General features: G+C 35.1%; 2 protein-coding genes across 2 annotated transcripts; both read left to right on the forward strand.

Moving 5' to 3' along the window:
* LOC105169250 (serine/threonine-protein phosphatase PP2A-2 catalytic subunit) lies at positions 306 to 7980 on the forward strand. The gene is made up of 11 exons (XM_011089613.2): positions 306 to 514; positions 1718 to 1774; positions 2347 to 2430; positions 2553 to 2624; positions 5007 to 5078; positions 5350 to 5390; positions 6103 to 6169; positions 6608 to 6799; positions 6889 to 6978; positions 7057 to 7164; positions 7320 to 7980. Exons 1-11 carry the CDS (start codon positions 413 to 415, stop codon positions 7383 to 7385), a joined length of 951 nt encoding a protein of 316 aa, XP_011087915.1. The 5' UTR covers positions 306 to 412; the 3' UTR covers positions 7386 to 7980.
* On the forward strand, positions 8449 to 12168 carry LOC105169441 (anti-sigma-I factor RsgI6-like). The gene is made up of 8 exons (XM_011089830.2): positions 8449 to 8694; positions 9233 to 9271; positions 9386 to 9438; positions 9895 to 10117; positions 10211 to 10377; positions 10580 to 10678; positions 10768 to 11556; positions 11776 to 12168. The coding sequence occupies exons 2-8, from the start codon at positions 9238 to 9240 to the stop codon at positions 12166 to 12168; spliced, it is 1758 nt and encodes a 585-aa protein (XP_011088132.1). The 5' UTR covers positions 8449 to 8694; positions 9233 to 9237.

Here is a 15227-nt window from a genome sequence, read left to right on the forward strand (position 1 = left end):
TAACAATTATGATCCAAAAAGCTTTAATTTTACCTAAAAGTTTAATATTCCCTAATTTTTAGGTGTCACATGTAGGCCATGCGATAAATTTAGATCATGTGATGAATTATTTTTAAAAAAAATGCTATAAAAGTTATTAATTAATTGCAGTCACTTTAATATCTCTTTTGCGCGGTCTTTTTTATTTAATTAATAAAAGGAAAAAAGAGCAAAAACCAAAATGAAAGGGGAAAGGGCATTTCAGTCATTAGAGTCACACTCACTTCCACTCCTTGATTTCCTAACAACCACTCTCCACACTACACCTGTCTCCCTCTTTAGCCAAACAAGAAAAAAGCTACCAAGAAAACGACGCCGTGGGAGAAGCAATCACAGTTGAGAATCCAAAAATCTAGGGTTTCTTCCACATCCGATGGAGACAACGGTGGCGTCGAGCGGCGGTGGCGGTGCAACTGGGAACCTCGATGAGCAAATTGCTCAGCTCATGCAATGCAAACCCTTGTCCGAACAAGAGGTAGAATTTTCATATTACATATTTTCTGCTTTGGTTTGGGTTTGTTGATAGACTTGTTCGATTTTATGATGAGGAATGATGCTTATATTCTGTTTGAATTCAAGAATTAGTGATCTGAAACTTAGTGTATTGGGGGTTTCTTGAACTCTGACTGGTGGATATGATCTAGGAATTTCAATGTCAGATCCGTTGGCGCAATTCAGTTTCTTAATTATTTTGAGCTGTTTCTTTGATTCTTCCGGAATTTTCTTCTCACCAATTGCTGGTATCTACTAGCGAAAGATTTCCTTTGCTGCTCTCAAGTGTAGTTCTCTTTTCCGTAGTTTGTATTTCTATATTGGTTCTTTGAAACGTTCACGAGAGAATTCAAGTGACTGAATTAGAGAATCTAAAAGGGAAATCTTGGCTGCCGTGCCCTTTTTTTCAAGTGCTGTATGATAGTATCATTCCTAATTTTTGGAGATTCTTTTTTCTTCTCTTAAATATCATTGTGTATTTTGTTTCTAATTTCAGGAATAGTTATTATGGAAACTTTCAAGGGCAAATTCAGCAATTGAAAAAATAAATATTATATATCCTGATTCTTTTTATCTATAACAATGTGCAGCACCTTGTGTTGGTCCAAACTTGTCTTCCTGGATGAGTGTCTGAAATTTATAATTCCTGCCAAATCAAAAATCACGTGCCAGGTTATGAAAGTTAATGTGTAAAATCAATTATCGAACTAGAATTTATCCTCCAACCAATTTCATTGAGTATAATTTATGTATTTACTTGTTGGAATGTCTATTTGGAACCCAGTTATAGTCTTCTCCACTCTATATTTCTTTCTTTTTTCATGCTAATACCAGTGAGTTGGAAGCAATTGGATACTTTTAGGTATCATTTGATTAGATGATGGATACTTTTGAGTTAATTGTCTGAGAATCTTGTTTTAGCACGATCTTAAATAAACAGCTGGAGTGGAGGAATTTCTTTGTGAAAACTTTGTTGTTTGTGCCTTTGTTTCAGGCTTGGGAGATGTTGCAATTTAAGCAAGAATTTTTCTATGACGTGATTTTGCTTTTAATGCATACATACATATACGTACACATATATATACATATTTATACACATACATATATTTCTTTCAGTTTTTCTTGGTCTTGTTTATCTTCTGTCATCATAGAAGAGGTATCTTAGCAATGTTCTTTTCATTTACAGGTACGGGTGTTATGTGAGAAAGCTAAGGAGATTCTAATGGACGAGAGCAATGTGCAGGTCCACTGTTTTCTTCATTCTACTGTTGCCACAGACATTAAATAGAAGCTGTTGATTGGGATTATCTTGGTTCTTTATGATATCAAGAAAATTTGTTAGTGGCTCTTCTTGTGTTCCACATAATCAGATCAACACCCTAAATAGTTGCTGGCTAGAGATTTATGATGCCCCTTCACCGTGAAAGCACGAATAGTGGAGTAACTCTTTTAATTGCTCTTCTATTTCTTGTTGGTTAAAATGTTTACTGCAAGCTGACAACTTTCAACCTGGAGGCCAATGTGCTTCTATAATACAGTTCACGAACATCTTAGGTCTTTTGCTGGCATTGTGTGATTTCATTTGCTAAATTCTGGATCCTCTAGTTGCTGTGGCCAATGATATATTTTTTCCCAGGGGGCTGCCACCAGTAATCTAGCAACTATTTTTGCTAATTAAAGTTTCAAGGACCGGTTCAGCTTGGCATTGATAATGTGTTGTCTATTGTCAATTTCCTTCTTTATTCCTCATTACTAAGTTCTTGATACCTTTAGTGTAGACAGAAGCTTAGTTGGTCATTTGTTTCCTTATTGCAGCCTGTAAGAAGCCCAGTGACCATATGTGGTGATATTCATGGGCAATTCCATGATCTTGCAGAGCTTTTTCGGATCGGTGGGAAGGTATATCCTGAACTGCCGGGTTTGGGCTGATATGTTCTATTGTTTTATTATGGTTCCGCCTGGTCAAGAAGGCCCCAGCCTCTGTGATCATATATTTATTTAAGTTTTTCTTTAATTGCCAGTGTCCAGACACAAATTATTTGTTCATGGGAGATTATGTTGATCGAGGATACTACTCTGTTGAGACAGTAACGGTAATCTATAACTTTCCATGTTCTGAAATCCTAATTGCCGTATGTTTGCTACAAATGATTATGTTGATCTATGATACTCTCTGTTGAGACGGTAACTGTGAGCTACTTTCCATGTTCTGAAATTCTAATTGCCTTGTGAGTGCTACCACCATTATCTTTTGATCACTTTTTACTCATAATGCCATATTCTCCTCTTTTGCCTCTTGAACGAGGGGTGGCTCTTGACATAGTTTAACGCCGAACCAGATCTAGGTGCAAATATATCCTAGAGGGCATGGGTGCATACTTCTGCTGGGTCAAGCATTTTAGACCAGGGACTAAGACCACTTATGAAGTATGGTGTCTTACCTTAAGTTTTATGCTGGATGCCTTTGAACAGAAGGAGCTAGTTTGTGCCTGGTTAATTCCAAACTTGTATCATTGAAATCCTTAACTTTTATTACATCTGTGTAATTGCATCTTAATTCCTTAACTTGTATCAGTCTACATCTGTATAATTACATCTGAATTCTCCTTCTAAACATACATTTTTAAATGCTTGAAAGCTTGTTTTCATGGAATAAATGTCTTTGCATGTCTTATTGAAGAGGTGTGATGATGAGGCATTAAATGATCTCGTCAGTCCGATAGTGACTGAAGGACAACTTCTGTAATCCATTCTCAACATACTCTGAGCACATTATTTTGCATTTTCTATTTGATTTACTATTGATCTACTCCAATTTTGATTTTGGGATTTTCTTGAGATTTAATTGTTTTCTTGAGTCAAGAAAGATACATGATGAATTACTGTTACTAATTTGGACCCCCATAACATGATGATACAATTTTCTTGCATTCTTTTCTCTTCCTTTTTCTTTTTCAAGTTTAGGAGTCATGTAACATAGGTTGGAGTTGGTGATGCTGCTGTCATCAGTGACTTAAGGGCCATTTTGGATCCTCAGGTTCCCTGATTTATTTTGGTTTTAAAGATCTACAGAAAGGAACAGATACTATGTTCAATAACCTGCTTATGTAAACCTGTCTTTGGAAGATTCTTCCAGCATGGGGTTCCCTTTTGTTTCTCAAATTCATATAGTCCAAGGCCCCGACTGAAATAGCGCTTGTGGCCAATATTGGCTTATAGGATCTTTATTTTCTTATCGTACAGAAGTATATGAATAAGGGATGGACTCCACGAAATATAGATTAACTGCTCTGTTGTTGGCAGTGAAGTAGCGGGTGCGCAAGATCCAATATTACTTCAATTAATCTAGAAATGAAGGGAAAAATTGCAATTTTGATCCTATAACTTATGGGGTTAACTTATGGGGATAGCATTTTTGGTCCTGCACAAATTGATTTTTGCAATTTATTCCTATAATTTTAAATTTTTAACAATTTTATTGCATATTACCGACACATGACCCAATTAAATTGTAATTCTTGATCTGTACCTTATGGGACATTGGCATTTTTTGTGCTGCACGAATTGATTTACGTGACAAAAATTGCAATTTTCCGATAAATGATCATTGCTTGATGAATATGTGTTGCACTCATGCTTGCAAGTAATTGATGTGATCTTGTGGGGGGTAGAATATGGTTGGGGTGTGTGTGTGTGATAGAGAGAGAGAGAGAGAGATGGTAAAACTTACAGATATTCTGTTACATAAAAGGGAGGTCTGTGGAATAGAAAAAGAATGAGTCTGCTTCTCTTGTTTGTTTCATTTAAGAGGTCACTAGAGATATTAATTTTGCTTTTTGTTCAACTTAACACTCGAAAATTTTGATTTTGGTTTCCAAGTTAAGGACAGCATTCACTTGGTTATCAATAGGCCCTTTGTAATTACATGAAGAAGGTCTCACTAGTGAATATATGTTACTTTGTACTTTTAGTTTCCTTTATATAAAACAAGTGCTACCAACTTTACCTTTTCCCATTTTCTATCCTTATTCCTCAATTTCCTTATATGTGGGTATAGGTTTTGCTTTCCTCGATTGGATATCAAGCTAACTTGTATATGCCAACTATATGTTGTGCTGATATTTGCTTTTACAATGAGTAACAAATGGAAAGATAAATGTTTTTCTTTTCTCTTTTTTTAGGAAAAGTATCCTTGAGGTCTAGTATGACACGTATGTTATGTTCAAAACATTATCAGGCACATGTATATTTTCTGGCAAATAATAAATGGGATGTGTGCAGATTATGATTTTGGTAAATTTTTAATTTCTAAGTTGCCAACAAAATCATCAGAAGCAGTAAACTTAAATGGACATCTATCAGAAGTGAATATTGGAAGCGTTGATCACCTGAGATATGTTCTTTTGCTCTGGCAGCACATTATTAGGTGCTTAAAATTGCTCCTATATTTTGATGAGTTTATAAATTCTTTTCAGCTATTGGTGGCTCTCAAGGTGCGTTATCCTCAGCGAATTACGATTCTACGAGGAAATCATGAAAGTCGCCAGGTAACTTTTATGGATGCTCTCTTTTCCTGCAATATACAGTGTATGGTCCCCACTTGTTTGCTTTGCATGTCTTTTAATGCCTGAATCCATTATGTCTCAGTGGGTTTTCTTTTCATGAAAAAGGTTTCTCTTTATTTGACTTTTTTTATCTATTACTTTCTGAAGCAGTATTTTAGTGCAGAAGTTCCTTTACCATTCCATCATAATGATGTGGATTTTACTCATCAGGATTCAATTTTAGTGCTGACAAGAGACCTTCTGTTTCTTGCAGATTACTCAGGTTTATGGGTTTTATGATGAATGCCTAAGAAAGTAAGTAACTTGGTTCCTTCAATGGCTGGTATTCTGATGTAAAGGCTGCTTTCTTTTGACCAAGGAAAAATTGAGACCAAGCTGTACCGCTGTCTTTTATGTTCAGAATTTCTCTGTTAGCTCTCCCTTTGCTGGATATCTTGAACCATATCCTATGCTTTATTACTTCCAAACCGCTGGCAAAAGTTCTTTTATTTTGGGTTTATACATTTTTCATGACTTGAATTTCTGAAAAAGCATGGCTTCCATTAAATTATAGTTCTCATGACACATAATTGAAATGTTTGTTGAGATGGTGCTTGAGCTATTAGTGATATCTTATTGTCGCAGCTACAAAATTATTGCAGAATTAATGATGTCGTTGTGATACTTTATAGCACTTGTGTGGTTTGACATCACATATGGTTAACCTTAGTATTTGATGAGTTTTGGAATATAACTCATCAGTTTGTGTATAGTTATTCTTCTGTCCGGTGTGCATGCTACTTAGCAATCCGCTTTTAAAAACTTTCAATGTTGTGAGTACCTTTGGTTTGCGACAGGCCTCATTAATTTGGCTACTTTACTATGTCTAATGGAAGAAGCAATTTCTTAGCAGGATTTTGTTCCACTAGAATGTGCATCTATTATGGTCGTAATTCATCTCTTTTATTGTTCGTACGAGAGAATGCATGCAAGATGACTAAATGTGTTGATTTTGTTGCACGTGCAGGTATGGCAATGCTAATGTGTGGAAGACCTTCACAGATTTATTTGATTATTTTCCTCTTACCGCATTGGTAAGTATATTCCTTTTATTGAATGGTCCACTGCTATTATGTTGTAATGTTTAATGAATAAAAATCAATGGCAAGATTAGAATGATTGCACATGATGATCTCAGTCAGTGGGAATATTACCTATATCATCAGCATGGTTTTGCTGCTTCCAATGGGCAATGGCTTGCAACATTTGTTGCAGAATGTAATTGTTTTCATGTGCTTCATGCATTATGCAAGTGAATTGAGTTGATTGGAAGAAGAGCATGCATACACATGCTTTGGGTTTACGCATAACGCTTTAGGCTATTATTTCCACTTGCTACTTTCACCAACCAATTACTAAACGATTTTGCCTTAGCACAGTAAAGTGCTGAATCGAAGACTCCATTACTTTTAGTTCCTACTCTCACAGATATCAAGCTGATTGGTTTGTTGTATCATTTTTAACTTCTCTAGGTTGAGTCAGAAATCTTTTGTCTGCATGGTGGATTGTCACCATCTATTGAAACTCTTGACAACATACGGAATTTTGATCGCGTCCAAGAAGTTCCTCATGAAGGCCCCATGTGTGATCTTTTATGGTCTGACCCTGATGATCGGTGTGGTTGGGGTATTTCTCCCAGGGGTGCTGGATATACCTTTGGCCAAGTAATTCCTTCCCCTTTTACAATCCTCCATTATGATGTGTTGAAATGAAGATCTTAAGTTGTATACTTTATTTGCATGAATTTGAACAGGACATATCAGAGCAGTTCAACCACACAAACAGTTTGAAGCTTATTGCTAGAGCACACCAGCTAGTTATGGAGGGATTTAACTGGGCTCATGTAATTTTACTTAATTCTTGTACATGGTAGATTCTAGTTTATGAAAAGATCTTATGCTAACTGTGCATCCTGTTGCAGGAACAAAAGGTTGTTACTATCTTTAGTGCACCTAATTATTGTTATCGCTGTGGTAACATGGCATCTATCCTGGAAGTTGATGACTGCAGGGATCATACTTTCATTCAGGTCTCTCTCTCTTGCTTCCATGTGTATAGTGATGAAATTAGCTCTGCCTCTACCCCCCCTCCTTGCGTGAGTTGGTGACATTGCTGACCATGAGATAGGCACATGCTTGTGTTTGGAGAGTTTCTTATAATGCATATTGTCATTTTCAATTGCAGTTTGAGCCAGCTCCGAGGCGTGGCGAGCCAGATGTAACTCGAAGGACACCAGATTACTTTCTCTGATGTAGCCAGGAGAAGTTGCTAAATTCTGTCAGCCAGACACCTGTTAGCTGCTAATGCATTGATGGCTGCTTAGAGGTATAAGAATATATGGAACTATTGATGATGGGACGCCGCAAAGCACGTAATGCTTTCTCCAGTTTAGGTATTATCCAACTGCCTCGCGGAGACACTGCAAAAGAGGCAGGGGAGCTGGTGGTGCTATCGCCGCACATATTAATATTACTGATGCAAAAGATGTGATGTTCTCGTTCCATTTTTCTGCCTTTCTTTGCCGTAATTTTGCCTGTTTATATCAACATTTGTAACCTCATCTTGTAGGAAATATTCTGTTAGGGTTGTAGAAGATAGATTTTCTGTCCTGTTACTTTTCTTGTGGGTGCTCTTTTATGTTTTTATGGAACTACTGCCCTCTCTACTCATGTTCTTAAGCTTGACCAGATTCACATAACGTTTGGTGTAAAAGCATCTGAATTGCTGAGAAGAGAAAATACACATGGAAGAATTATCTTTGTACCCCAACACACTTTTGGTTTAAATTTTTACTGAGCAAAGTCGCAACGATGTAACATGCATGATATATTTTCAGATTTTCGTACATGTTGTGTAAGTTTTGCGAGTTGAAAAAGTTCGGCCAGTCGTTGAATTATAAATGATCATGTAGTTGTTTTCAACTCATGGAACGGCTGTACTCATATTTCATGGCATATGAATCCTCTTGTTTTATTACCTGAGTTGGGAGTATAAACATTGTCGGACTTTTCAAAGATGACCTATGTCAATGCTTGTAGCATCTCTCTAAAAAAGTATGATTCATGAGTAATACATACGGGTCGATATCTCAAAATTTTGGATGATTTTCTGTGTTCTTACTAAAATTTACAACAATGTTGGATGTCATATTTGTCTGAATTCAATAAATGAAATATTAAACCGATAACATGGTTTCATTCAAAACTAGTTATTTATTATACACACGCAAGAGTTACAAGTTCTCTCCCAACATTTTTTAAGGATGATTTATAACAAGCTTTGAATGCTAGCTGGATACGTCATCCATGCGTACTTATTGCACTATTACTGCTATGCACACGTTATGTATTTATGTTGCAAGAATGTTATTTAATTGTCACAGTAGTGTGATTGAAGAACAACTTAGAATTGAAGATTACAAGTTATTTGCCCAAACATTTTATTCTCTATTGGTTTTAATCTTTGAGAATTCTACTTGATTAATGTGATAAGTTTGATTATCGCGCCGCAAATTAGCAAGCATTGAGCCCAACCCCTTACTTCCAAGAACAACATATAGGTATGTTTCAATTATTACATTTCATAACCGTTACGTTTGAAATTTTATGCGTTTGTTTAATCATGTTGGAACAAAAAGAAAAAGAAAAGCAAATGATCCATTAAATAGAATTTATTTATTATTTCAGAAGTGAAGTTGTTAATGAGAAAGTAGTTCCAATATATAACTTGTCAATATTAGGTTTATTTTTTTAAATTAGAAGGTATCTATCTCAAATTGATTTAGACGATACTATAAAACTCCAGAGATTATTAATTATTTTCTCGAAAGTGAAATAAAATTTTAAAATCTGAGCAAGTTGGCGATCATTATTCTTTGTTGATAGAAACAATGTGTATAATTATGATGCCAATTTGGCTTTTAAGTTTTCATGGTTTTAGTACATATGACACTTGAATTAATTATGCCATATATATGTAATGAGATCTGGAATATTTCACACCTACTTTTTAATTTTTTGCAACAATGACTTCATAAAATTTTAATTATTGAATTCTCTAACTTCTCATTACAGTAAATATTTTTGAATTGGAATCAGGTGAGATGTTTGCTGTTTTCTGCTCTATACTTATAGCAGGTTAGTGTTTTTCCAGTTTTCTTGCTATTAAATCATATAATATATATATATATATATATTTGATAATACCTTAAAATTTAACCTCTTTATTTGATTGATTCTCTATACATTTAGGCTGTGCTCTTACAATCTCAGCTGCATCTTATGACTACTCAGCCAGCATTGAAGTAAGGAAAATTGATCCATTTTGTTTATTTAGTTTGCCTTTGAATCAAGAATCACCATATATTTTTATTTACACCCCTCAATTACGCTAAAATACAAAAACCACTCCTACTATTTGACTGATTACATTAACTCCATAGCGACCATGTTTTCACTGAGTTGCTATCTGAAAATTTATAGTTCGGGTCAAATCTGATCAAATTTGGACTAATCACACGTCAGCAGTATCATACTTGCCATGTATTGACACAATTCTAGAATAACAACTAATCAGATGGCAAATGCAATTACAGTTACTGAGATCAATACGGTTAAACAAGACTTAGTATGAACAATTTTTCCACCAATACCCCCTTAATTTATGAGTACATCACTAACAGGGGTGTTAGTGTAATTACTCAAATAATAAGATGCTTTCTATAATTTGATCACAGTTTAAGAATAACTTTGATTTTCAGTGCCTGGCAGAGCCCCAGCATCCTCAATACAAAGATGGCCTGGTGGGAGACCCGGAATTCGATTCGGGCCTGAACGGATGGAATGTGTTTGGAAGTGGGAAAATTGCAGCAAGAACATCGGAAACGGGTAACAAATACATGGTAGCATATGACAGAAATCTGTCAAGTGATAGTTTCTCACACAAATTTTCTCTTCAGAAAGACCTCTTATATACTTTTTCAGGTAACAAAGATGCATCATCCATTTGTTTTCCATGCTGATGCAGTATATACGTATAACATAACAGTTGTGCAGTAACCTGTTTTTTTCTTACAGCATGGTTACGACTCGACGAAGGAAAAGAAATCGTGTCAGCGTATTTGAGAATCCCAAATGGACAAAATCGAATAGTTGGTTCAGTACTAGCAGAATCTGGCTGCTGGTCCATGCTTAAAGGAGGTTTTGCTGTTGACGAGAATGTGAAAGCTTGGCTCTTTTTTGCGGTATCAGTGAACTAATTTATATGAAACTCAAAATAACGGCTTTATTTTTTTCTATTTTTAAGGTGTTCTTCCTTTGTTTGTTTTTGATAGATAGAAATACGTGTGTTTGTCTGTGAGAGGTTGTATTAGTGTAAGATTTTCAAGCAACGTGGAAATTTTCATTTGTTACTGTCCTAATTTCACAGTTTTACATATGATGCAGTGCAGAAATACTCGAGTTGAACTTTGGATAGACAGTGTCTCACTAAAGCCATTCACCAGAACAGAATGGCAACAACAACAGAATGAAAGCGTGGACAGGGTAAATTTATACCAACTCGTCACATTGTTGTTGCATACTGTGAAGATATTCGCTTGTGCTAATGATACAATGTTGCATTAATGTTCAAGGTTCGGAAAAGAAACATAAGAATCCATGTGACTGGCCAGAAGGGAGAAAAGCTCCAAGGTGCAAATATCACCATCAACCAGATTAGGCCTCATTTTCCGCTTGGCTGCAGCACTACAGAGGCTATCTTAAGTCACAAGGCTTATCAAGACTGGTTCACTCCACGTTTCACGACAACGTCCTTCAACAATGAAATGAAGTGGTACTACACAGAAAGGGCTCCGCAGCAAGAAAACTACACAGTCCCGGACGCCATGGTTTCATTTTTCAAGAAAAACAAGATTTCCATAAGAGGCCACACCATTCTTTGGGCTAGTGTAAATGTGACTCAACATTGGGTTAAAGTTTTATCCCCCAAAGAGTTCCTGAATGCAGCCGTTCGACGAATGGGATCCGTAGTTTCAAGATACTTGGGTGATGTTATTGCATGGGATGTTATGAATGAGAATTTGCACAACTCCTTCTATGAAGATAAACTCGGGCCTAATGCTTCCGCCATGTTTTACCAGATTGCTCGAGCATTGGATCCACAAATACCCTTGTTTATAAATGAGTACAACACTCTGGAGTTCCCTTTGGATATGAGAGTCATCCCGTCCAAGATTGTTGAAAATATTAGAGAGATTAGATCATTTCCGGGCAACGAGCATATAACGATGCGAATTGGATTACAGGGCCATTTCTGGCGAAAGCCAAACGTTTCTCACATGCGAGCTACGCTAGACGTTCTTGGCGCCACTAATATCCCGATTTGGCTAACTGAACTTGATACTAAGAGAGGACCAACACAGGTAAAAACACGGATTGAATTTTCTATATCAAATACTATTACATCTTCTGTTTTATTTATTTAAGAAAACATTTTACACACGTTAAGTATACATATTAAATGGAATAGAATCTGATATAGCAAATCTAATCCAGTAAAAACACCTCCCTATCTAGTCATGCAGTCTGTACGGGTGAAGTATAATCATAATTGAGTCGTGCTTGTTTTGATTGGCAAACAGGCTGCCCAACTGGAAGAGGTCATGAGGGAGGCGTTCTCACATCCTGCGGTCGAAGGAATCATTGTGTGGGGAGGGTGGAAGCCGACAGGTTGTAACCAAACATGTTTAACAGACAAGAATTACGACGTGTTGCCTAAAGGCTGCGCTGAAATGTGCCTGATAGACAGCAACTTCAAGAACCTGCCGACAGGAGATATCGTGGATAAGCTGATCAATGAATGGAAAACATCAAATGTGTCAGGAGTGACAGACGGGGATGGAGTTTTTGAGCATAAAGTGTTTCTTGGGGAGTATTCAGTTACTTATTCTCATCCACTCATTCCTCGTCCTGTCGAGAAAATATTCAATGTAACAAATGGGGAAGGGCCGTTTGAATTATGGGTTGCTTCCTAATTGAATTTTTTATTTCACATTTTATTGTATTTTATATTTTATTTAATATATATATCTACTATATAAAGATGATATCTATAAAATCTTTACTTACGTAAAATTAATATTGTTATGAATTTTCTTCCATTTCGACCCGATTTTAGGTGCAGATAGAATTATTATGATACTTTTTTTTATTTAATAATTATCAGGGTACTTAAAGACATATACATCGATAGTAGAATCCTATCTGATCATGCGTGTTTGTTATCATAAATTTAAGCACATTTACTTCAATAGAAGTATAAAATAAAATTTCAGGTACACTATATCTATATTTTCTAATGTATGATCCAATTACAAATATATTTTTATTGAACTAAAAATTACATTTTCCTCGTTCGAGTTTTGCAAAAACATTACTAACATGATTTAGTAATTGGAAAAGTCTAAAATAATTTAATTAAATATCCTCGTTCTTTCTGAAGGCAAAAAAAAAAAAGAAAAATAAAAAAAATCTTAAATAAAATTTGGTGAAACAATCAAAATGTTTTGTCCCCCATGTTGCCATATCTAGCCATCTTTTAAAATTTGCTACCAAAAAATGATTGCTCAGTTTCACCAATAATTTAACTATACTTTAAATTTAATAAAACTTAATTAATTAATCAAAATATGTTTATATAAAGAGATGTTAATACAATCTCAACATTAATATATCTAAACTCAGTGCCCGCGGATCAAATTACTCGATAAAGTGATAAAAAATTATAAGGGATAAAATTGTAATTCACATGAAATTATCTAGTAAGAAATCAATGTATAGCAATTGTTAATATAGCACAATTTTTTGAACCACGTAATATTATTATATATTTTTTCTGCAAAATTATAAAATTAGTCTTGTAACTACGGGACTGTCAATTTTAATCTTATAAATTTTGATTTTGTGGTAATTTTGATCCTTCCGACCAAAATTGCCCCAAAAATTCGCCGGACAAATTGGGACTTAGGGTTTTGGTGGCCACATCATCCCATCTTAAACACGTGGCATGTTGCGTGGCTAATGATGTGGCAATGGGAGGGAAAAGATGCACTCTAAGTCACATGAGAAAGGAAATTGACTGGTGAGCTTTCTCTCTTCTCTCGAGTGAAATTTTAAACCATCTTCCATTTTTTTGTTTTGTTTTTGGACATATTTTTTTTCTAAACTGATAATAATGATGATAGTTTGTTGGCAACTATTACATTATATTTTTTGAGGAATGTAATGTACAAATTTAATTATGTGGATATGTATGAATTATCAATTTTTGAACTGAATAGATGTCAAATGAGGTTGGTTTCTTGGGTAATAGAACACACTACACAATGATAGAGGATGTGTTTTACAAAGTAAGTAGTAATGAAGTTTTGTTTGATGTTTGTATGGGTCAAGCACTTGGACTGAAATTAACATATATGTTGAGGTTGATGGCAATGTAATGGGTAGTGAGGTTGGTGAGAAAAATGAACTGTTGGAGAAATCTGATTGAGGACTTTGAAGATAGTAATTTTGACATGAAAAATTATGATGAAATAATTGGGGAGGGTAGTGATGGTGAGAGTTTAGAAAAAAAAAAAATAGAAAGAGAAGTAGAATAAATGAATATGAAAGAAAGCAACAAAAAAAAGAATGAGGATGAAGATGCAAATAGATACACAACTCACTGATACATTTAATCCAGTGACATAAGAAATCGAACAAACTGTCTCATGCAAACAAAAAATTGAAGATAAGATTAATTTATAATTGTCATTTAAGTGTGTTTATACCATGCTTATTTATGAAATTTTTCTGTTACAGGTGGTCACAGAGTTAAGTGACAAAGTCACTAAAATACATATCTTGGAGGGAGATTACTCTGGAGTGAGAAATTATGATAACCATTCTGTTTATTTTAATATAACTTCACTAATACTTTATGACTGTTTTTCAAGGGATACGAGGACATTTCTCCACATCTGTAGTCCCTCATGCAAGCCAAGAAAGTGCAACTCCAGTAAGTAATTTTTGTCTAAATAAAATAGTCATACAGTTTTATCAATCATTTATTCATTGAAGTTGTGACAACTACATTTTATAGGTAATCTGTGACAACCCACCTTCAATAAAACCACACCCAAACCTGAAAACACTAAAGCAACCCCATTCAAACCACCCCGTTATAGAAAAAGCTACACACAAGCAACCGTGGTTGCCATCATACAAGACTTCCACACCCCAACAACAAACTATAGCTCCAACTTTCGGGGCTCCTTCACCAACTCATTTGCAGCCAACAACACTAAAAGTGAATATTAGAGCCTCACCAAGATGGAATGGGAGATATGAGGTTCTCCCAAAACAACTTTTACTTCCAAAGATCAAATCTCTTCTGTCAACATGCACTTTTTAAGAAAAGGATGACAAGAAGTATGTCACATTATTAAGGTTGAACGATGTGTTATCACAATCCAAAGACAAAGGTGGAAGGGGCAGGAATAAAGATGGGATGAATGCACCATTTGTTTAAGAAAAGATAAATTGGAATGAAAAAATATTTTTATTTGTAATCTCAAGATACTTTAGAAACTTGAGAAAGTAGTTTTTATTGCCTATCTTATGAATTGGGGGGCTTGTAGATGGATATTCAGGTTTTGTTAAAACAGTCTACATTTTGATGAAATGAATGTTATCATTTTCATTATATTGCTAGCTTGTTTGATTTTTGCATCAATTGTAAATAAAAACAAAACTTGCCACGAGATACAAAAGCTGAAAATTCAAGCCCTTAATTGCTTAATTCAAGATCTTAATTGCATAATTAAAAATAGACCTCAAGTCACAAAAGCTGATAATTGAAGCTTTTTATTTAATCATTAACAAAGCCACAAAAAACAATTTACATAATATGCATATCTAACATACACATTCGTCCATCCTACATTTAAACAGCACAGTGGAAGTCTTTACCAATCTAACAACCTCGAATGGTTCATCTAGCAACCACCATCCATTTACCTATCCAAAAAGCGACCAACATAAATCATGATGCTAC

Source organism: Sesamum indicum, linkage group LG8 (assembly GCF_000512975.1).
Source record: "Sesamum indicum cultivar Zhongzhi No. 13 linkage group LG8, S_indicum_v1.0, whole genome shotgun sequence".
NCBI classification, from domain to species: domain Eukaryota; kingdom Viridiplantae; phylum Streptophyta; class Magnoliopsida; order Lamiales; family Pedaliaceae; genus Sesamum; species Sesamum indicum.

Excerpts from the sequence above, each read along its gene's own strand:
- LOC105169250 (XM_011089613.2), top strand. The coding sequence starts at position 413 with ATGGAGACAACGGTGGCGTCGAGCGGCGGTGGCGGTGCAACTGGGAAC. Across the intron at positions 2,625-5,006 it reads ACTCTGTTGAGACAGTAACG|CTATTGGTGGCTCTCAAGGT; the intron begins GTAATCTATAAC and ends AATTCTTTTCAG. Across the intron at positions 7,165-7,319 it reads GGGATCATACTTTCATTCAG|TTTGAGCCAGCTCCGAGGCG; the intron begins GTCTCTCTCTCT and ends TTTCAATTGCAG.
- LOC105169441 (XM_011089830.2), top strand. The coding sequence starts at position 9,238 with ATGTTTGCTGTTTTCTGCTCTATACTTATAGCAG. Across the intron at positions 9,272-9,385 it reads CTGCTCTATACTTATAGCAG|GCTGTGCTCTTACAATCTCA; the intron begins GTTAGTGTTTTT and ends CTATACATTTAG. Across the intron at positions 11,557-11,775 it reads CTAAGAGAGGACCAACACAG|GCTGCCCAACTGGAAGAGGT; the intron begins GTAAAAACACGG and ends ATTGGCAAACAG.